General features: G+C 32.9%; 1 protein-coding gene across 1 annotated transcript in view; it reads left to right on the top strand.

The window, feature by feature from the left end:
* Window positions 1-250: 250 nt before the first annotated feature.
* Window positions 251-23,026, top strand: part of LOC144450913 (mitogen-activated protein kinase kinase kinase 13-like) — a 46,220-nt gene continuing 23,444 nt past the window's right edge. The window contains exons 1-5 of the mRNA XM_078141674.1: window positions 251-586; window positions 6,805-6,986; window positions 11,887-12,143; window positions 13,418-13,601; window positions 15,482-15,673. Coding sequence (XP_077997800.1) covers window positions 6,814-6,986; window positions 11,887-12,143; window positions 13,418-13,601; window positions 15,482-15,673 — 806 coding nt within the window. The 5' untranslated portion in view covers window positions 251-586; window positions 6,805-6,813. The remainder of the gene's footprint in view (window positions 587-6,804; window positions 6,987-11,886; window positions 12,144-13,417; window positions 13,602-15,481; window positions 15,674-23,026) is intronic.

Below are 23,026 nucleotides of genomic sequence, written 5' to 3'. Positions count from 1 at the left end.
CTATGACTCCGACTATAATCTATACAGGTATTACTTATCAATGGAATTCATAGGAATTTCCTCGATCGAAGTGTTCGCCCACTCATTGCGACCTCAACCTGTTTTATTAAATTTGCTTCCAGTGAAAAGGTGATTCACTATATCGAATGAGGACACTCGCGTAGTTGAAAGCAATGCATTATGGGTCATCATGACGTAGATGACGTAAATTCTATAATTAGTAGCTGCTCGATCACATGATTGCTATTCTTGCCAGCATCTACACTCCTCCTCTCGGTAAATTTAATAGCGGAAATGTTACAGATTTTGGAATTTTGCAGCGGAAAAGGACATATATTTACACATTGTTTAACATCTGACAAGAATATCGGTTGTGTTCTTAACTTGGAAGAATCATATTGGTATAACTAGTCTTCATTTAGGAGGTCACAAGGAAGACACACATTTGTTACAACAGCCAAAATTAATAGATATCCAAAAGAAGAAGCCATAGCGAAGAGAAAAAGCGAGTGTTTGTTGGATGATTGCCGGGAAATATTGTGGATTTGTTTTTCCTTGCCTTTTGTATCTTCAGGTGTCACCATAGGTAAGTATTTCTACCAATTTTAGTTAAAACTGTATATTATGTAGGAAAACATTCTATACTTTTAAGATTGGTGTGTCTCCCTATATCGTCGGCCATTTTATGCGGTACTTGTATATATTACGATGAACACGTAGAGATAGATGTACACATATAGTCGTATTTGTACTCGCCATGTTCGACTTTTTTTGACCTTGGAAAAAGGAGGGCACATTGAAGTAAATTTGTCATTTAGAGATCGATTCATGCTAACATAAAACATCAAATGTTATTTCTTTTGTACGTGTTGTTAAAATGTAAACCAAGGCAAAACAGGGATGTCGACTTTGACAATGGCATGTCGATAGATAAAATAGTAGTGAGTGCGAAAATAAAAATGGAGCGAAACCAATAGTGTATCACCTATCACCGTAAAACCGGTTCACTGTCCTAAGAATTGTATGACTCAAAATATGAATCGACCCCCAGAGTAGAAAACATACTTACAAAACGGTATGTATGTATGATTGTTTGTAAAACATTAGATGTGTCCAATGACACAATGACAGTTGTTAAAATTGTTGTTCAGGTTTTCTGTTGATATAAGTTTGTCTTTCATGAATAATTTTTAAATTACAATTTTCGAACTTAAGGTTTTAAGTGTACTGTACATTATTAAGAATGGGTTATTTAAGTCAGTTAACAATGATTTCCATTTGCCAGTCCAGGTGTAGAAAATACCACAGGTGACAATTGTATTTGTTTTTCACTGTACTGTTACAGAGTATTTAACAGGTTATTGTTCTAAGATATTTAAAGAGACAACAATGTCTGGCACATAGAACAACAAATGATTCAATTTGATTAACAAGAGACATTCTTTTAACTCTGTGACAACATAACATCCAAAATTACTCCAGATGTTTTTGTCAGTGTCTTTGAAAGCAACTATGTATCATGGAGTGTCATTTGAAACTGTGTCAGTCGACTCACTGTCATCTGTCAGTCATAAAACCATTTTGTTATTTAATAACAGTATGGGTATCCATTAGTATCAGTTGAAATTTATGTCTTTCACCATCTCCCCCCTTCCCCCTTCCCCCCCTCCCCCCAAAATTTCAGGTGTCAAAATATTTTATGATGGTTAGAAGCAGGTAACAAAAATCTACTTTAAATTCTCATGTTTTTTTTACAGGATTTTCATTTAAAAGTATACATGTAGAGGAAAATTGTTGAATTTGAAAAAGACTTTTCCTGCTCTGTTTGAAAACTCCAGGCAAGATAGTATCCCCCCTCCCCCCCCCCCCCACCACCACCACCCAGTGCCATGTTTGTTCAACAATTTCTGTTCATGCCTGTTACTTACTATATTATTACATTATTTGTAAGTGTGACAATCTCACCTTCCATACATTCAAGACTACAAAATGTCTTCTTCAAAACATTAATTCTCACAAGAAACTATAAGTGATACTTGAATGAAAGAAAACTTAAACCATACACTGTACTATAAAACTGATGTATGAATACTTGTAATGATAAAATATCACGCGTTCAACTGTACCTCATCTAGAATCCTTTTACATTAGAAAAACATGTTTTTTATTAAATGAGTAGTGACAAAAAGGGTAAATGTTGCCATCCATTATCACACTTCTATAGTAACCATTTCATTTCAGCTACTATAATTCTAGTAACAGCTATAATTGTGTGTGCAATTGCACGTTTTATGAAATGAACTGTGTCAAAAACTGAACTCTGTCAAAAACTGGCACATGTTGGTATGACAAACAACTTTTCAAGAACTTTGACTCAAATTGAGTGGGTATCAAAATTTACAAATTATATACATGTGTCGTGTGAAAAAAAATTGGAAACTAATATCTGAATATGTGAAATGAACTTTGCTAAAACTGGCACATGCTGTTGTGCAAAACTTGAACTGTTCATGAACTTTCACTTATTGAATAATATGGAACATCAACATTTGATATTGTGTACACGTTGTATGAATAAAAAGTTGAAACTATACTTATGATCTGAAAAATGTTTTTTTCGATATGCAATTGATAATGCAGAGATTGTACTAGGACCATTAATAGCTGCCTACTTCTTCCTTTGTGTAATGATAATTACTTCCTGTTGTAACAACAACCCACATTCAACTACAAGATCCTGCCTAATATAACAGCAGACCAACATCTCATGTTTGCAACTTTTCAACGCAAAGTTTTTCAAGAAACAATCTCTTTTTTTTTGGCAATTCATGATTGGCTTTAGTGTGACCCGGTTCTCTTTTAGTCTCCAAGTGTTCAGCACAACAAACTAGATTTGAAGATTTTTTTTTTTTTGATTTTTTTTTTTTTTGTATTTGGTACAATTCATGTATGGAGAAAGTTGTTATTTAGGCATTTTTTTTTCATTATTTTTTATTATTATATTTATTGCATTTTAAAATGAACTTAAAAAAAATCTGTACAGTAAATATAGTCCTTGTAGTTTATCCAAATAAAATTACTGACTGCATTTACACATCAACATTTTACATTTACCTATTCCTAAAGTGAACTAATCCACAATTCAAGGAAAACAATAGGAATGTACCAAAAGACTGATAAGATAGGTAGATACAATGTAGATAATAGGCGTATATGTTAAGGCTGATGTAACTGCATAAGTGTACATTCTAGGTACATCTGAGTAGATGTGAGCAACGACCGGGTAGATGTAGAAATACTAAAATATTGTGAACAATTTTACTTACATATAGCCCATATGCATACATCTGTACACAGACCAGCTAGAGATAGAACCACTAAAATAAATGCATTTACAGATAAACTATTGATATTAGAAATACTGGCGTTCCTTAGGGAAATTATCTTTATGCATGGGAGATACATGCATAAGATGTGTGCTATATTTATCCAGCCAGGCACTTCACTAATCTTATCTTAACCCCCCCCCCCCCCAATATTACTTATATTCATAGCACAATATCATACTTTGATAGACCAGTGTTGCCTAAAAAAGGTATTCACTAGTCTCATGATTTTCAAAAAAAAAAATTCTGAAATTTGTGACATTTCTTATCATGAGGGAATTTATTTCTTTTTTGACCATATTTGACAGGCAAGTGTCACGTTTATGTTACACTGTCAATAGACTTTGAAGGAAATGTATATTTATCCCCCTGGTATGATAAAATATATCAACACAATATGTACAACAACAGCAAAGACAGTTCAGGGCAAGATTTATGACAGATGAATAACGTGATCACCTGCTTATGTTGGGCAAATAATTCATAATTTACGAGTAATTTTACTTTGCTGTCAGAGATATATAAAAAATAAATTTTACAGTGTGTAAATCATGAATGAAATAAAATAAGGTAATTTCACATGCAAGATATAATCTGTTACCTATTGATTTGAAAGACAAAGCGCTGTACTGAAATTGATTTTAATGTTTTATTCTCAGTCCTGAGGCTTGGACTCGTGACAGTTTTGTTTGCATAATTAATAAGGATAGATATTTCTGATAATACTCTGGGAAGTAATTAAAATATCTTTCATTTTACATTTAGTTCATTTATGTGTCAGCTGTCATTGTACTATGTGTCTAGTAAATTGATATGGGCAGTAAGTAGATAAAATCTCTCAGCTCTGAAAGCTTCTGTATGCTCTCTTCTTTAAAATTATAATTAAATTTACACAAGGCTCACATTCTTTTCCTTGGATTTCATCTTTTGGTGTTACCAGGATGTAAAATTATTAGATTAAAACAGAATTTTGTTTGTATGTATATTCATGTTTTGAAAGAATTTGCATCTAAAATTCAAAATGATATAATTTTGTAGTGTAAATTTAGATAATGCAAATATTATATTTCGTAAAAATTTCACAAATTTCTGTTGATAAAAGGTGTGAATGTTAAAATGTTAATTTTGTTTTCCTTGTATTTATTTTATCCAACATTTTGGATCTAAAATTAAAAAATATTATGTATGAATCAAAATTTTGTATAAATGAGCTATTTTGACAATGTGAATATTATATTTGATGAAAATTTGATAATTTCTGTCAAAAGTCGTGAAGTTAAAACGAGGAATTTCATTTATCTATTTCGTATTTTTGCAATGTTTTGCTTCTCAAATTGAAAATAACATTCATAATTTTGTATAAATGAGCTATTTTGAGAGTAAGAATGGTATATTTAGTAAAATGTTCACAGTTTCTGTTGTTAAAAGGTGTGAAGGTTAATTACTGTGTGTACTTGTGACAAGGTCAAATTAAATGGCACAAAATAAATCATACTATGTGAGATGAAAATTTATAGCAATTTATAGATTTTATTTTAGAAAAAAAAAATGACAAATTTGATGGGATAAGTTAGGCAGTAATTTTATAATTTATATTCATTGTAATTTTGAAGTTTTATATTTCCATCAGACTTGAAAATGGTCATTCTTAGGATTTTCAATTTTCTGTGAAATTTGCTAAAATACAGAGTAAATAAACCAAAATGGTGAAAAGTTTGGCATGAATAGGTCAAAAAGTAAAGAAATTTTAGAAAATATGTTATAAATGTGGTTAATATTGACAAGAAAATTGTGAGTGTGAGGTATGATAATGGCAAGTGCTGTAGGGTAATGAATTATGTATGGACACGTAGTTGAAAATGGAGTATGCACACTCCGAGTATGAAAAAAAGATGGACGACAGTGGAATAAGACATTGCTGGAGATTTTGTAAGCTTGATTTTCATAAATATAATGTGTTTTAGCTAATTATTGTTGTGGAATATAAAAAAGAAAAAGCAAAGAAATTTGGTTAGATTTACAATCTTAGTATATTTAGTCAAGAAATCTGTTTGTTTTTTTGTGAAGATGTGAAATGAACAATAAAATGTCGTAAAATTGACAAATTTTCCATTTGCTACATATTTTATCAGTAATTTAGAAGAAAAATTTAGTAAAGTGAAATTATTGAGATTTTAGAGGTATTGTGTTGACAAAGATTGTAGAATTTAAGCTATGTAGTAGGACAAATCTAAAATAAAATTTGAATCAGGTTTCATGTAGATTTAATGACGATTTCGGAGGCAATTCCTGTCAAGGATAAGCTGGTAGATTGAACGTGCTTCCAACATGGAACAAAAAAATGCTAACAAAGGCAGACATTTTTGCAGTCACACCATTTCAGAATGAAAACCTTGAGTGACACATCCTTAGGTGTTTTAAATCTTGATTATGAAAATAGGGTAATTTCATCGTACATTGTATGCAACGTTCGTGAAAAGGGACAATTATTCAATTTTGGCATTTCCGGGCAGCAATTGTTCATCTAAAAATAATAAAATTGATTCTTTTGAGATAGATTTTGTTATATTATTGCAAAACTGTTTCAAGGACGTTAACAGTTTATTGCACTGTACGTATTTGCATCGATTCGCCACTATGAATACCTACAAAATCCCTGTCAGAAGATAAAATCGTGCGAGCTGATTGGTTAACACCAACCACCCAAATGTTTTAATTAGCATATTTCAAATTAGCTTATGAACTGGTCAGTATTTTTCTGGACAATGAAAATTTGAGCTCTGTGTATTTATAGTCTAAGATTAGATAAAATTAAGGTACATTATTTCAGTTTTTTTACGTGAAATTTTATGTGAAGTCTACTAATTTAGTGGGAGTCTTTTCATCAGAAATTTCTAGGCACTATCAATTTTCTGGTGTTTCCTGAACAAAATCTGGCAAAATTTGCTGAATTTTCATCAAATTTTATATTAACCACATCAGGTCTTTCAAAAGAAAAGTATAATTTTGCATGATATTACATAAATATTGGCATTACTTTCTTTATTTTTTGCATAATATTGAATAAATATAAACTGTTAGAACATGAGAAATATTTATTCTGGCATAATATTGAAGAAAATATCAAGATTTTTCTCAATATTTCTCTGACAGAATTTCCCTTTCCCTTTCTAGTTGTAGGTAATATAGAAACTGTGCCTTTACAAGTGGCAACCTTAGAAGTGTTACTTTGCATAATATTTGATATAAATTATCAAGATTTTTCTGTATCAAACTGAATTTTTCTTTTCCTGTCTAGTTATAGGTAATGTACCGTAGAAAGTGTGCCTTTACAAGTAGCAACCTTTTATTTGCATAATATTGAATAAATTATCAAATTTTTTCTTTATCAACCTGAATTTTTCTTTTCCTATTCTAGTTGTAGGTAATGCAGACACGGTGTCATTGTAAAATGGCAACGATGTCGACGTCTGATGGGAGCAGTAGCGTTGGTTGTAGTGGTAACGACAAAGGCAAAGATGAACCAATTGATAGCAGACATAGCCCAGCTACTCTCAATATATTAACCAGTAGTACGGATAAAGAAGACTTCTCTAAAAGGTAAGACATACCTACCATATTAAGCAGTGTTCAGATTAGGAAGATTTCTCTAAAAGGTAAGACATACCTACCATATTAAGCAGTGTTCGGATTAGGAAGATTTCTCTAAAAGGTAAGACATACCTACCATATTAACCAGTAGTACGGATAAAGAAGACTTCTCTAAAAGGTAAGACATACCTACCATATTAAGCAGTGTTCGAATTAGGAAGATTTCTCTAAAAGGTAAGACATACCTACCATATTAAGCAGTGTTCGGATTAGGAAGATTTCTCTAAAAGGTAAGACTTACCTACCATATTAAGCAGTGTTCGGATTAGGAAGATTTATCTGAAAGGAAAGCCCAAAGACTAAACAAACGACTACAGATTATGTTTTGTAACTTTGTTTGAGATCAGTCAATACTTGGTAAGGTTTGAAAATAATCCAAAAAGAAAAAAATGTAGGTTTAATACGCAAGTCTTATATAGATACTGTATGATTAATAAAGTTACTCTGTAGATACTGTATGATTAATAAGTTTTAATATATTGTGAACCCGTGAATTTCAGTATGCAGATTTCAAATAAACCTTGGAAAACAAAGCCATGGCACAAACCCAGAATGAAACAATATGCCTTTATTGTTTCTGAGGATATGACTTGGAAGTATGTGAATTAGGCCATAGTACATATTTGCATATAAACGTATCTGCACTTGGCAGCAAGATAAGCTAATTTTGACAAATATGCCTTAGAAATATCATATCATGAAAACAGAAACTGTGAAAATCAGTCACATTATTTTGAAACACTATTACTAAGTTGTTGTTTGTAACTAGTAACACATTGGAATTCAGTGCAGTAACAATGTATACGCATAGCCCAGGGTTTGACTGTACTTGCCAGATGTTTGCCTGTAAAAGGTCAAAGGTCAATAGCAGGGTATTGAAACATTTATCCTTGGGACCCTGGGACATTGCACTCTTGGATTTTTACGTGCAATACAACAAGTACAAAATACGTATATATTAGAATACAATGTAGGGGTTTTCGTAATTCACATATTATCAGTTTTGAAATCATGTTTTTGAGTTCTGACGTTTTTGTAGTGTTGCATTCCATACCATACCGTAAAAGCTGTTTTTAGTGATGTTTGGTATACTTCTTTTAATGATTTTGCGATAGAAATCTAATGAGTTCCTGAGGCATTTCACTGGTGTTCCCAACCAAAATTATGCACATGGTATGGATCGCCAGATACCCCCATCTGTTACGAGAATTCCCCAACCAAAAAGCAAAAATACTGTTCATATGCAGACGACAGTAATTCCATGGCTCAAAGCTGCCTGCTGTGCAGTGTTGTACACACTTTATGTGCTGAGGCTGAAAGCTGTTATGCCAGTCATTTGAAGACAATTTTCTTTCACCATGTTGACATTTTTTTTACTACATCTAGTACATGGCAAACATTGTTTGTGAACAATTTGTGATCCCAAAATCAAAATACCAATAGGTATCATAAATACGGCCTTATTTTAAATAACTTCCTTTTCCTCTACTGAGTACAACTATCTGTAGTCTTGATGGACTGTTGCTATATATTCAGCTATCCTGCCATTTTGACTTTTTGAATTTTTCGCTCATGATCAAAAATTATAAAAAATGGCTATTATGACAGCAGAAATAGTGTAGAACAGGTAGGCTACAGTTACTAGCTGAAATAGTGTAGTAGCATTAGTCTTCCAAGACTACAGGTAGGCTTAGGATAGCTGAAATAGTGTAGTAGCATTAGTCTTTCAAGACTACAGGTAGGCTTAGGATAGCTGAAATAGTGTAGTAGCATTAGTCTTTCAAGACTACAGGTAGGCTTAGGATAGCTGAAATAGTGTAGTAGCATTAGTCTTTCAAGACTACAGGTAGGCTTAGGATAGCTGAAATAGTGTAGTAGCATTAGTCTTTCAAGACTACAGGTAGGCTACAGTTAGAATCACTGAAATAGTGTAGTAGCATTAGTCTTCCAAGACTACAGGTAGGCTACAGTTAGGATAGCTGAAATATAAAGTATTAGTCTTTCAAGGTAGGCTACTGGTTATTGTACAAATACTTGATGTTTTAATACACTCCTCAAATATTCCAAAATGGAACAATGTCACCACAAGGGCAACATTGTATTATTGTAAACATATTTTTGTCAAACAATTTTGAAGTGCTCTACATCGTTAGGTAGCCAGGAATCTCTACAATCTGCAAAGTATTTAGTAATACTGGTGATAGATATGTGGAAGTACAGGCTAAAATTTATGCTGTTCATAGATGATATAAATATCTTAGATTAATGCTAAGGCCAACAAACATGGAAATGTTTCTAATGTAATGATGTGTGCACAGTATTGTTCATATCTCCCAGAAAATTTTGAATTTCAAATCTTTGACATAAATGGCAATTTTATGTTGGCAAAATTTTCAAAATATTTTACAAGCTCCTGTACGGTGGTGAGATTTGTCTGACTACAAAGAGGTAATGTCCAAGAGTACAGATCAAAAAAATTTGGGGATAAAATATTGTGTAATCTACTAGCTAACACATCTGAGTTTGATGCAAATTATATTTGATCTGTATGTGTCTTTTCAGCTGAAATATTATGTTGGAAGAGTGGTTCCTCGCTGATTTTCCATTTGTAGATCAGTTCATAAATATTGAAAGAGTATGTCTTCTGGTTGTGTTTGCGTTATAAATTCAGTCCCTGGATAGCCTGTGTACTTGATGGGTTTGTCGCATTACACACCAGTAAGCAACGTGTCACAGACTTAGCAACATAGACATGCTAGCCCCTTGAAAAAGTAGTCTGGAGGCGAAGGTAGTCAAATCTGAAGAAAAAGAAAAAGATCTGAAAGATTAAATGAAGGATAGCACTAAACTACTTGAAAGCTGCTGTTGAAGAAACAAACACTTAAAAATTAGCAACTGACAATTTTGTACATTTTCTGATAAACAAAACAAAATGTGATTAGTATGTGGGTGTGTGGGATGAAGTCATGCTCAAAGGTCACCCAATAATTCAGGATTGTGTAACCTAGAATTGTCATATGTCTAGATATGAAAGATAAAAGTTGGAAAGCTTGTCTCATTCTGTATCATTAGTACACGTATGCTGATGTCATCACTTCAGATTGTCATGTTATGACCTGTAGAAATAGCTTTACCATCAAAATTGTCAAGTTTTAGAGTGAAAACATGTCTTTGCATCGAATTTCCGAAGTTTTAGAGTAAAATCTAAATCAGATTTGTCAAGTTTTAGATTAATGACTAGTAAGTGCCAAATCAGGAATGTTAAAAAAATACCCAGTTATAGTTCAGAGAATTTGGCTATCTGGTTTGAAAATATCATTCAGTAAGCCAGTATGACAAGTCAGATAGTCAAGTCTCCAGTGTACCAGTGATACTACCAGCATGTAGTCTTGGTCGTGGAGTGTTCACATGAAAAAACCTCAGGCTAACAGAGAGACTAACAATGTAGCCTTGAACTATGTTTCATCATAAACATGGATATTGAACCATTATCACTTGGCATAAGAAAACATGGATATCAAGCTAGATCTTGTCAAATTTTCCCAATTCCATATAGAGTATATCCTATCTGATCGGCGTGAAGCACTGATGTTACACTATTTCAGCTATCCTAACTGATATTTTGATTTTTTGAGGATGGGTGAAAATTCAAAAAATCAAAATGGCAGTTAGGATAGCTGAAATAGTAGTGTTAGTTCGTCAAGACTACAGCTAGGCTAGAGTTAGGATAGCAGAAATAGTGTAGTAGTGTTAGTCCTTCAAGTCTACAGATAGGCTACAGTTAGGATAGTGAAATAGTGTAGTAGTGTTAGTCCTTCAAAATTACAGTAGTCTAGATCTACTTGTGGTATCGAATCATTTCTAAAGTGATCTTCAGATTTTATTCAATGGATAGCACTAGATTACAGTTACACTGATAAGTATGATTGAAAGTTTTTAGAGCTGAAAAATAAAGAAACCTTCAAAACAGTCACCTGCAGAACAAAATTGTATTGTTGCTAAGGTCTGGGAATGCAAAATTTTCCATACCATGTATCAGAATTTTGATGGGGAACCCTGGTAAAATACCCGGGGAATTGGAACACAGGTAGATTTTACGTGCTTAGTTTACTATCCTTAACAAAAACACCGCAAAATGCAATAATTGACTCGGAATTATTTTCCTTTCAGTACAGTTGCAAATGGAAAGCGAACCAGCCTGGTGGATATGGTTGCATGTCATATATCAGATAATCAGATATGATAGACTATAACCTATTGACACTAGGATAATTCATATCACATACCAACACTTTTATTGAGTTACTTAACCTGTCTGTCATCCAGATATGTCAAGAATTTTTTACAACTCAGCCAAGACATACCAACTTTTTGTTATGGCAAATGTTTGCCCGATCTATCCATGGTGTGTGCAGATTGAGACTTCTGTCCACAGTCCAGTTTGCGAGAGTCTAGTGCATATCTATCTCAAGATCTTTCTGAAGAGATACCATTTGTAGCATCTAGACTAATTTGTTAGGACCTTGGTAAACTTGAAAGCAGGCCAAATACAGAAAGAGAATTTTGTAAAGATTTTTGCAAAGTCCAGTTTGTGAGGACCTTGGTAGACTTGAATCAATAAATGTTTTAGTCCAATATACAAAGAGAATTCTGTGAAGATTTTTGCTAAAAATGCTCATTAGACGTTATACCAAGTAGCTCCAAGTATTTTATATAAGTAGCAGTGTGCCTCCCCAAATATTGTTTTGCTGTGGAATAATCCGTTACTTTTTGTAGGATCATTCCATTCTTCACCAATTTAGGGGGTGATCTGATGTTTATACTGAGGGTGTTATCTGTTTTCTTACAGTGTGTTGTGCCTTGATGACTGTGATGAGATAGATCTAAAGACCCCAGTGCCCTCAACCGTTCCAACAATTGCAAAGTTAACCGATAACGACGGCCGAAAACTAGGAGGTAGTGAGGTACAAGTCAAAACCGCACCTGCAATACAGGTTAATTTTCAACCTCAACGTAGAACAACGTTCTTAGAAGGTATCTGGGGATGTCTACGACCAGTTTGGACTATCATTGGTAAAACTGCTGTGGCTGAAAAACTTGCCCAAGGTAAGAGATTATAACCGTAACAACCCCTAGGGCTTCATAGTAGTGTCACCTGTTGTAGAGAATACAATAGGAATAATCCAAGACAAAGACAAAGTGGGGGTGGCCAGTTTAAAAACTTTGTTGTCTCAAGTGTGATTTGACCTTCCCCTGTTATTTGGAAATAGTTTCTTATACAAAGAAAGGACATCCTGTACATTGATTTTCATAAACAAGAACAGTAACGCTTTTTTGGCAGCTTTGTCACAAAAACTGTTTTTGAATTCTTTACCATATCCTGTTTATACAGCTGACTTAAGTGATAGTGCTTGTTACTATAGCAACTTCATGTAGCACATTCCTAAGATAATATTATCCATGTCAGAGGTCGACATTTTAATATTATAGCTGGGGTGGATTTTTACTGGGTCCTTGCAGGTGTTCGTTATGTCTAGTGGTAGATAACGACAGTAAGAAACTGAGAAGATGGTATGTGCTGATAAAGGGCACATAGTTACGGTGCCAGGCAATTTAGTGAAAGTGGAGAGTGTTTGTAGTGCAGTTATATATGGTTCAAAGACCTGAATAAAACTGTTTGTTGTATTAAAGGTTCTGAATCATATTAACGTCATTGAAAGTTGTGTCAGTTTACCATCCAGGAATATATTCGAATTTTACCCTGAAGAAGGCAACTGTTGTGTTGCCGAAACGTCGGTTTTAATAAAGATCATCAGAAGATTATAGTGACTGGTCGAGACATCTTTAATTTCTACCTCACACTTTGCCAACATTTAGATGTACTCCAACCCAAGTCTTTTAACTTCAATTGTCGTAGCTGGACTGAGTCTATTTCTTGAACCAATACATATACTATCTGTTACAGCCAAAATCAGGCAGTGTTTGCCAGAAGACTATGTGTGACATATACGTTTATGATCAAAGTTGATCATTTTGCAAGTTTAGGTTGTTGTTTAACTTGATAGATAAGAAATATTGAAATTGAACAGATTTGATATTTGTGCTCAAAAATTTTACATTTATCTTAAATAATATTTATATTAATCATGACAGGCACAAAATCTGTTAATTTTGAATAATAAACATTTATGAAATATCGAAATATTTGCATCAAAGGAAGGATATTAAAAATATCATTTTTAGTAAAAAAATTGTTGATTTATTTTGTGAATGTTGTAGATGACTGGGAAATTCCATTTGAAGATATTTGCATCGAAGGAAGGATATTAAAAATATCATTTTAGTAAAAAAATTGTTAATTTATTTTGTGAATGTTGTAGATGACTGGGAAATTCCATTTGAAGATATTTGTGGACTACAATGGCTTGGTAGTGGTGCACAGGGAGCTGTGTTTCTAGGTGGTTACAAGGGACAACAAGTTGCTGTCAAGAAAGTTAAAGACAAAGGGGAAACAGAAGTTAGACATCTACGTAAACTTAGTCATCCAAATTTAGTCACCATCAAGTAAGTTTTTTAGACTAAAGGAAACAAATTTTTTGAAGAAAAAAAATTTGTTGTTTACTTGCTGTGGAAGCAGATTTTCTAGTCATTCTAAACTGAGTCACCATCAAGTACGTTTTTTAGACTGAAGGAAACAAATATTTTGAAAAAAAAAAAGTTGCTGTGGAATCAGATTTTGTAGTCATTCTAAACTTACTGATGGAATAACCCAAAATGTTGATGAATCACAAGAAAATGAATGTATCAGTGATACATCACATTGTCGTTGAGGGGCACAGTGCTTGGCTGTATTGATGTTTATTTGTACATCAATATGTGTAATTGAAGAAGACTTTCCATTATCTGGGGTTTTCTTACATCTCTCATATATTTGTTGGTAATATATAAAAAACCACCAAAATGAATATATAATTAAAAAACTATCGATTATCCCTTCATTTGTGACTACTAATGTTATATTCATAGAACAAAGAAAATGTCAAAATGTCTGTTATTCAAGGAAAATGTTTCACATGTTCAATTATTTACATTTCCCCGACGCAAGAATATTTCTTGTACTATAAACAAAAGATCAAAATTTATATAATTAAAAAAAATGCACATTATTCCTTCATTTGTCTCTTGTATGTTTTGTTGGTAGTAAGAAAATAAAATATGAAAATGTCAAAATCTAAATTAAAATACTCCCATTTTCCCTTCATTTGTTACTCCTTATGTTTTGTTCATAGTGCAAAGAAAATGTCAAAATCTAAATTAAAATACTCCCATTTTCCCTTCATTTGTTGCTCCTTATGTTTTGTTCGTAGTACAAAGAAAATGTCAAAATGTATATAATCTGTAGAGGACGGATTGTTAAAAGTAATGATATCATATGTAATATTGGCTGTGTAAATGAGGACTTATTTCCTGACAGGGTTTCACACTGTGAAAGAGAACAATTCCAGTGATATGTGCCAGGCTTTCCTTGATAAATTGATGGATGTTCTTGTCAACAAGTGAAGGCCGTTCACAAGTCTTTAATAACAGGAATTACATAGCAGAGAAACCGTTTTATTTGACCTCTATCCAACGTTTTAAGTATTTTTTGTCAAATGAGAGATTCTCCTTCCTTTTTGACATCCCTTTATGAATTTTTAGAGTTTCAGTGAATTCATCAAAACTTTATAATCCTCTAGTGGATGTCTGTAACTATTTTTTCCATGTCGATGAATTTTTCAAAAAAAAAAAATTTCAAATGAAAGGTTCTCTTCCCTTTGGCATCCTTGATGAATTTTTTGAGTTATGTATTCCAAGAGATTAAAAGTGAAAGATCCTGACTTCCACTTCAGGATATCTGTCATGTACTTTTTCCATAATTAACAATTCTCAGGAAATCTAATTATGAAAATTACTTTAAGTGTACTTTGAATTATTTTGAATATAATCAATATGATATGAAAATATTTATATTTGTATTATGTGAATGATTACAAAATTAAGTGGTTATTTTAATACTTCTGAAAAGAATGGATACTTCAGAAAAGAACGGATAGTCATTATGTTTATGTGACGGTTTTGGAACTGTGGGTGGGGTGGGGATCATCAACTTGTGAAAGTTGCATGTGTTTCATTTCATGATGTGAAACCACAGCGAAAAGCAAGGTTTAGTTAATTGTTCCCATCCTTCCACAAATAAAACCTCTTTGACTTTGCTAGCTGAATATTTGAAAATTATGTATCATATCATGATCCACAAAAATAGAGAAATTTGTACAGAAATACAGACTAATCGGTAGCTAAAAAAATGATGTGTTTAAAAGTTCATATGCTGAGGTCCCTTGGTGGCACATTTTGAAAGGTAGTAAATGTTGATTTTAATGTATTTGGTTGTTTTTTTTACACAGGGGTGTATGTGTACAAGCACCATGCTATTGCATTGTTATGGAATATTGTCCCTATGGTCAGCTTTATGAAGTGCTACGGGAAGGCAGGGAAATTCCTCCGGATCTGATGGTGGAGTGGACTAAACAAATTGCCAATGGAATGAACTATCTTCATTTGCATAAAATTATTCACAGAGATTTGAAGTCACCAAAGTAAGTTATTTATACTGTTTTCAAATACCAAAGTTAGAAGTACTAGAATAGTAAAAAAACCGAAAGATTCAAAGTTGCCAGTGATAACATGCAAGAAATATTCACCAAAAAGCATAATTTTAGAAAAGAGCCAAGTTAGTGAGATGGCAAACTCTCTGGTTGAAATGATGCAAAAGACGTTCTGGCATATTACCTCCGTACTACATGAATGGTTGCCATTAAAAATATATATTTTATTTACAGTGAATTTCACAACACCATTCACAGCTTTTCTGTTGGATACAACCATGCAGAAACCAATAAGAAACTGCATATGCCAGACTTCAATAGCAAGATCACATTTTTTGCTACATTTAGTCTAAATGAAACAAACCATTTAAATGTATTGCAACTCCATGCAGACATTCGGGCGCCAATGTTTTTTTAGTATCAGACACCCGATGAAGGGCATATAAATTGTCCTTTGCAGTGTTCATGTGGTGTCTGTATGGTGGCATGTGTAGTTCATTTCACTTAGACAAAATGTAGCAAGAAACTGTATTCATTCAATGTTGCTATCTTAAAGTGTAGCATGTCCAGTTTCTTGTTGGTTTCTGCATGGTTGTATCAAACAGAAAAGTTGTACGGTATTGTGAAATTGACTATGTCGTGTCTGTAGTTCATGCTCTTGTTTAGTGTACATGCTGTGCGACCATTACAAAACTATCACTTTCTGTCTGCTACAACACAATTAACCCATTCAGTACTGAAAACTTTGCCGCCAAAATTATTTGAACAAAATTCTTGTTTTTATGTAAGTTTTTGGCATATATCAGCTTCATTTTAGACTGGAATTAAAGAAATGTTACTTCCTAATAAAGTAATATTATTGTAATTATGAAAATATTCATATAAATTGGGTCCCAAAATTATTTAAAACTCGTCTCCAGTCATGAAAGGGTTAATAACTTAGATAATCGCTTTTACCAGTTATATCTTGGTGATTACCCTGGGTCTGTATATGCCTGGCCACGGCAGGAGGGAATTGAATATGATGAAATATGGCCAGTGTTTGCAATGAGATGTGCCTAGCGGCAGTTAGAACTCATATCTGTGTTTAATAAAATAGATGGGGTTGTGATGTTTGATTGATAACTGTTACATGTGTAGTGTGCAAATATGTTTTCCCTCACAAAAATGACAAGATGGATTGGGAAGTGAAGCAAGTATGGTAAACAGTGGATCGACTACAATAAATACACATTTGTTGTCAAGCTAGGGAGTTATGGTTAGGGTAAGGATACTGTTACACTCCCTAGCATAAAGTTGATATTCAAATTGGGTACTGTGTGGCAAGCACGTAGAACAGTGGGCCAACTGGACAAAGATACACATTTGTTTTCAAGTTAGGGAGTTAGGGTTAAGTAAAAGATAGGAATAGATACGATTCCCTAGTTCAAACATGATTTGTATTTACAATACATGGGAAGAACGTAGAACATTGGACCGGTTGTACAATAGTTACACATTTATATTCAAACTAGGGAGTTACAGCTAGGGTTAGGGTATGGACAGGAATTGGTTTAGGCTCCATAGTTTAGATCTTATTTGTATCAATACTGCAGTGGGTATACAAGTTGTTCTACATAGTCCCAAATCTGATGTCTGCTAAGTCATGGATGTTCTGATCATATCAAGTCAAAAATGAAACCGTGATTGTAATTTCTCATCAGATTCAAAAGATATGTGAAATTTTTTTTCCACATTGTGTGAGTGTATCATTAAGGGGTGTGTTGTGGGCTGATTTTGTGTATTGTACTTGGGGAAACATAAATCAAGCTGGAGAGAAACAGTTTAGAACCTCATTGCCTTACACAATAATTATCAAATATGTAGAGTTGTGAAACTCAATGTGAAGCTTATGAAAGAGCATCCGAGGTCAGTAGAAATTACTTTCATAGTATGCAGTTTCTTCTATGTTATTACACTACATGTGACTCCCAGGGTTGACATGTTCCTTCATTCATCGATTCTTTTGAACAGTCGGTTTTGACTTATTGGAAATATTTCCCTTCATATTATATTAAACGAGTTATAATGAAAATTGGCTTCTTTTAGATCATGAACAATTCTGTTAAATTGTCAATTTTCCATGTGCATGGATTTTCATGTTAGAGTCAAATGATACGGTGCAATTCTATACTCAATCATAGGTGCATGCATTTGAGTCACATAGGACTCTTTGTTACAGAAGACTTTTAGAAAAAAATACCTCTATCAGTACCCCCTAAGGAGGGAGAGAGGGGAAGTCTTTTCAAAATGGTGATTGAGTGTAAGAAACCTTGATGAGTATAAATTATTTCCTCTCTCGCTTTCCAGGGTTCCGAAAACCATGGTTAAATATAGCTGAGCTCTGTTACTTATTTTGTTAGTTATTTCCTTGTATGACTTCTCACTGTAATTATATTTGAGTACATAGGAAATTTCATCAGACGTCTTTTTGTAGCTAGGAATAAAAAAACACAGTAAAAACCCACCCTGTCTGCTTAACTAATAAAGCAACAAGACAGGATGGCATGTTAAAAGACCTGATAATGTCATTTATATAAGACGTCCCTACGGAATGTTGGTATATAACAATTTTATACAGGACCCACATCTCACGCTAACCGACATTTGCAAATAGACTGCATGTACATAACCTAAAGAGCACAGCAGGGAATACATGGAAATGTCAAAGGTCAATTGAGATTAAACAAGGTCATAGTTCAGGGGAAATTTGCATACAATCTATATGCAAATTGAAAATATCAGAATGCAAAGTAGTATCTTGATTTTGTCATTTGAATGAAAGATGGTTCCTTTGTTCCAAAAAATGATGAGACTGAGATGAAGATGGTATTAAATTTCTGAAAAGATATTCGCTGTAATATGCTGAAAAGTCTTCCCAGACTAATTCCTTTTGAAATCTAACACCATCTTAATAGTTCAGTAGAGAATACTTTGCATGCCAATAAAGGTTTGACAAAGGTAGACATTGTATATAGATGTTCGTGTTCAAGATATACATGTAGTAAATAGTAACTGAAAATTACTACTGTGGACATTTTAAATTTTGGTGAGATCTTCAAAATTCTGTTGGCAAAAGCAATGAAATATTTAGAAAACTGAAAATACTCAATTTAGTCATGTATGCTTCAAAATTTCATTATTCTCAGTTTCCAGGGTGAAAAAATACTCACTATATTACGTGTAGATTTTTAAAAGAATTTTTTAAAAAATGCACAAGTTGAATTCAATGTAATCTGAATGAGTAAAAATATATGACACGTTTTGGTTTGAATGTAAAAAATTCAATCACCTCAATAAATAAGTATCATTCTATCATTTTATTTTAGAAGAATTTCAAAAATGTTTTGACTATAAATGTATTTAGAAATGTCTAAAAATACACCAAACCTTTAAAAAAATTTAATGAGAATCTCAATAGTTCAGTTACCTTGAAAAATGAGTAGTCATTATTGTAAGTAGAAACGTTTAATAGGAAATAATTTGTTACCAGTGTGTGTATTCAAAATATATTCGAAATGAGAATGAGTATTCATAGACTCTCTGGGTTCATAGCATCAAATGAACATTTCTGATTACAGATGATGTTCTCAGTGAAAATTTTAGATTTTCTTCCAAACTTTAAATTTGAGTAGATATAGTCTAAAATGTAAATTTGCTTTTTGTCAACGCAAAAATGTTAACATTTTTGTTAGAAACTGTAAAATTTTGAAAATTTCTAATCAGAGACGATGTTCTCAGTGAAAATTTTGGATTTGCTTTCAAATTTTTTTTGCATTTGAGTTGATATATGCTAAATCGTAAATTAGATTTTTGTGTATTTTTGTTAAAAATAGTGAATATTTTGTCACTAAACAGAAACAAGGAATGATTTTAAATTAGGAAATAAGTATTGAGTAGTGTACAGGTTAAGTGTTAGTTCATTTGGGGTATATAAAAAGGTAGATAAAAATGTACGTAGTTAGATAAAACTGAGGTTGACATTTAAAAGTGTGTTCCACGATTAAAGTGGATTTTAGTGATAAAAACATCAATTAAATTTTATTTGTACAATATTATGCACTGACTGCCCAGATGTTGTTTTTTCGCACTTTCTTATTTCAAAAACAGGCAGCAAAATGCGAGAAAGTGCAAATTTCATGTTCAAAGTCATGTCTATGAGTATCCCTGAAATAGTTATACAACCTACCATTATCAGATGTCCTTCCTTCATCCTGTTAATTTTAATTAATTACGAAATGTGACAAACACTCAATTTCATGACCAATGTTAAGTTGAAGGAGTCCACCCATAAATCTTTATTATGCACCATGTAATGGACAATGGTCGTTAGTATTCATTACACTGGATACTTGCCGAAAGGCTTGTCGATCTACAGTTTAAGCCATGCCAAGGTTGAAGGTGAAAAGATAGCCTTAAAGTGATGTGAAAGACAGCTGTACTGTAATGGTAATACTATTACACAGCTGTGTAGTTAATATCAGGATTACTATTAACTTGATGAAAGAAAGCGAAATGAGAACAGAGATTTTTAGGGTAGAAGGTTAATAATATTAACCCCATTCTTACTGTTAAATGGACTCTGCAGCATCCCCACCCCACCACACCACCACCCCCACCCCCAACCCCACCCCATGTACATATTAATAAACAGCACTACAATTACTGTGTCTACTTTGTCATGTTTGGTTTGGGGTGTGTTTCTGTTCTCCTGTGTCATGAAGTGGACAATATTTGTGTAGGAGCTAAAGAACGCCCTTCCCACTCAATGTTAATCTTGGAGCTGAAAAACTCCCTCTTCATCCAATGTTACTACGGGAGCTGAAAAACTCCCTCCTCATCCAATATTAGTACGGGAGCTGAAAAACTCCCTCCTCATCCAATGTTAGTATGGGAGCTGAAAAACTCCCTCCTCATCCAATGTTAGTATGGGAGCTGAAAAACTCCCTCCTCATCCAATGTTAGTATGGGAGCTGAAAAACTCCCTCTTTATCCAATGTTAGTGTGGGAGCTGAAAAACTCCCTCCCCGCCCATTTCTTACCATCAAATGAACATCACCACCTGGTAAAAACGTTAATGAATTAAACAAAATTCATGTGTTTTTCTTTGTCAGGTTGGTGAACAGTTCCTTTCCATGCAGTATTCAATACTCTCTCAATCTTCATAAAAAAAGTGTGAATTCATAATAAATTTAATCTCTCATTCCTCAATTCTTATCTTCAAATTAACAAATTCATTGTGACCAAAAAATAGTACCGTAAGTGTTATTGGAATATTGGATTTGGCACAGTCTTGTATTATGATAGACAGGTTTAGGATTAGGAAAATACATTATTTATATTTTCAGTTATTGTGATTCTATTCAGACATACATACATTTAATATTTATACATCAGGCTTAGTGCCTTCCAAATAAAAGCAATATTTTCTTCATGGATGATGCGTATACCTCATTCGACATTTTCTGACTTGTTTCAATTTGCTGATACTTAGAGGTATTGCATGCACCATATTTCTGTTCTCGTGGAAAAATTCAACAAAAAAATTGATTTGAAAATTAAAGATACCTGTAAAATAATACTTTGCTTGGGAAAAACTGAAATCTCCTAAAAATATGAAGGAGTAGAAAACAAAATGAAAATAAATTTTAAAAAAAAGAGGAAATCTAATTAAATTTGATGATTTGGAAAAAAAATGCTTTGTTTGGGAAAAACTGAAATCGCTCAAAAATGTGACAGAACGGAAAGGAATTTGAACACTTATAATTTGAAATATTCATTGTCTAATACTGTCACCGTAAATGCAGGAAGGGTCATGTATATTTTATAGCCAGCTACAGAGTGTTTGACATGTCCATATCAATGATATACAGTATCAGTTTCCTTCACATATTTAACATGTAAATTTTATGAGGAATGGCTAGTATCAGAGTGAAATAACATTCTAGTGTAAATTTCACTGAGAATTTTTTGTTTTTGCTAGTTCTGGAGTGAAATAAGTAATAGTAGTCTAAATATGTTGAGAGAAATGGCAAACATTGATGTGAATTAGTGTACTAGTCAAACATCTGAATATGGGAAATTGATAACACATAATCAAAATTTGTCGTACGACAAGCTAGAGTCGTACACAAAAATGCAAATTTTGGAAAATTAGGAAAAATCATTGATTGAACTAAATAAATGTGCTATAAAAACAAAGCTAACCATATGAATATCACTTACAACATCATACAAAAATGCAAATTTGGAAAAATTAGGAAAAATTGTCGATTGAACTTTAGCATGCCATTCAGAGAAAGACTTTATGGTAGTCTGTATTATATGACAGCGTGCCACCCTATCACCTAGCACTCGTATGATTTGTGATTTTAGACGCCAGATAAGGGTTGAACAATACCTCATATTTTACACACGTTGTGTATGGTCATAGTAAAAAAAACCCCCAAAAAACGGTCAGATTCGAAAAATGATGAAAAACTTTGTACTGTTTAAGAAATATCAGTGTTGAAGAGTGTACTCTTAGAGTAACACATTCATCCCTATAGTTTGAGCAAGTAGATTAATCCACTGAATATAAGAATGGGATTGGATCATTATATTTAGAAATTAGGGGTGAGGCTTATGTCAAAGCAGTGTTATCAAAATTTCCGTATTGAATTTCTGATGCTTCAAATGTGCCAAGTGTCAAAATTTTTCTGTTGATATATCTACTGGTTATTGAGATGTATGTATTGTTTGTTATCTGCTAGCTATTAAAATTCCATCTCAGAATGGCTTTACTAGTTATCTGTCAGAATTTATGTACTGCTCACTTTCTGCCACTATTAAAATTGTAAATAAGACGATAGGTCATATACAAATATGAACTTTGTGGTGTCATAAAGTATAATTTATTGATCACAGCTAGATTGTATTTTTGTGTAAATTGCCAAATATTCATTAAAAACTGAATGTGCATGTAATTGAGTATCACATGACCATATGTCAAAGTGTTATCAGGTGTACATGTATGTGGCAGATATCAACTAACCCAAGCTAACCCGCCATTGTACTCACGAATCTTATGTTCATTATGATATTGGAAAATGTTGATAACCAAACAGATTTAAATAGGTAGAGAAATTTTGATCGCAGGTAGGGGAATGTTGATCATAAATTTTGATAATTTGCAGCTAATAAGCAGGAAAATAGGATAAATGTAAGGTTCCTGGTTGAGAAATTTTGATAGCAGGTTGGGGAAATTTTGATGTTCTTGACAAGCAGTTGGATTTTGATAACTTGGACTATTATGAAACTGGTATT

Source organism: Glandiceps talaboti, chromosome 20 (genome assembly GCF_964340395.1).
Source record: "Glandiceps talaboti chromosome 20, keGlaTala1.1, whole genome shotgun sequence".
NCBI lineage: Eukaryota > Metazoa > Hemichordata > Enteropneusta > Spengelidae > Glandiceps > Glandiceps talaboti.
The sequence above is the reverse complement of the archived record's forward strand: the minus strand, read 5'-3'. Positions and strand labels throughout refer to the sequence as shown.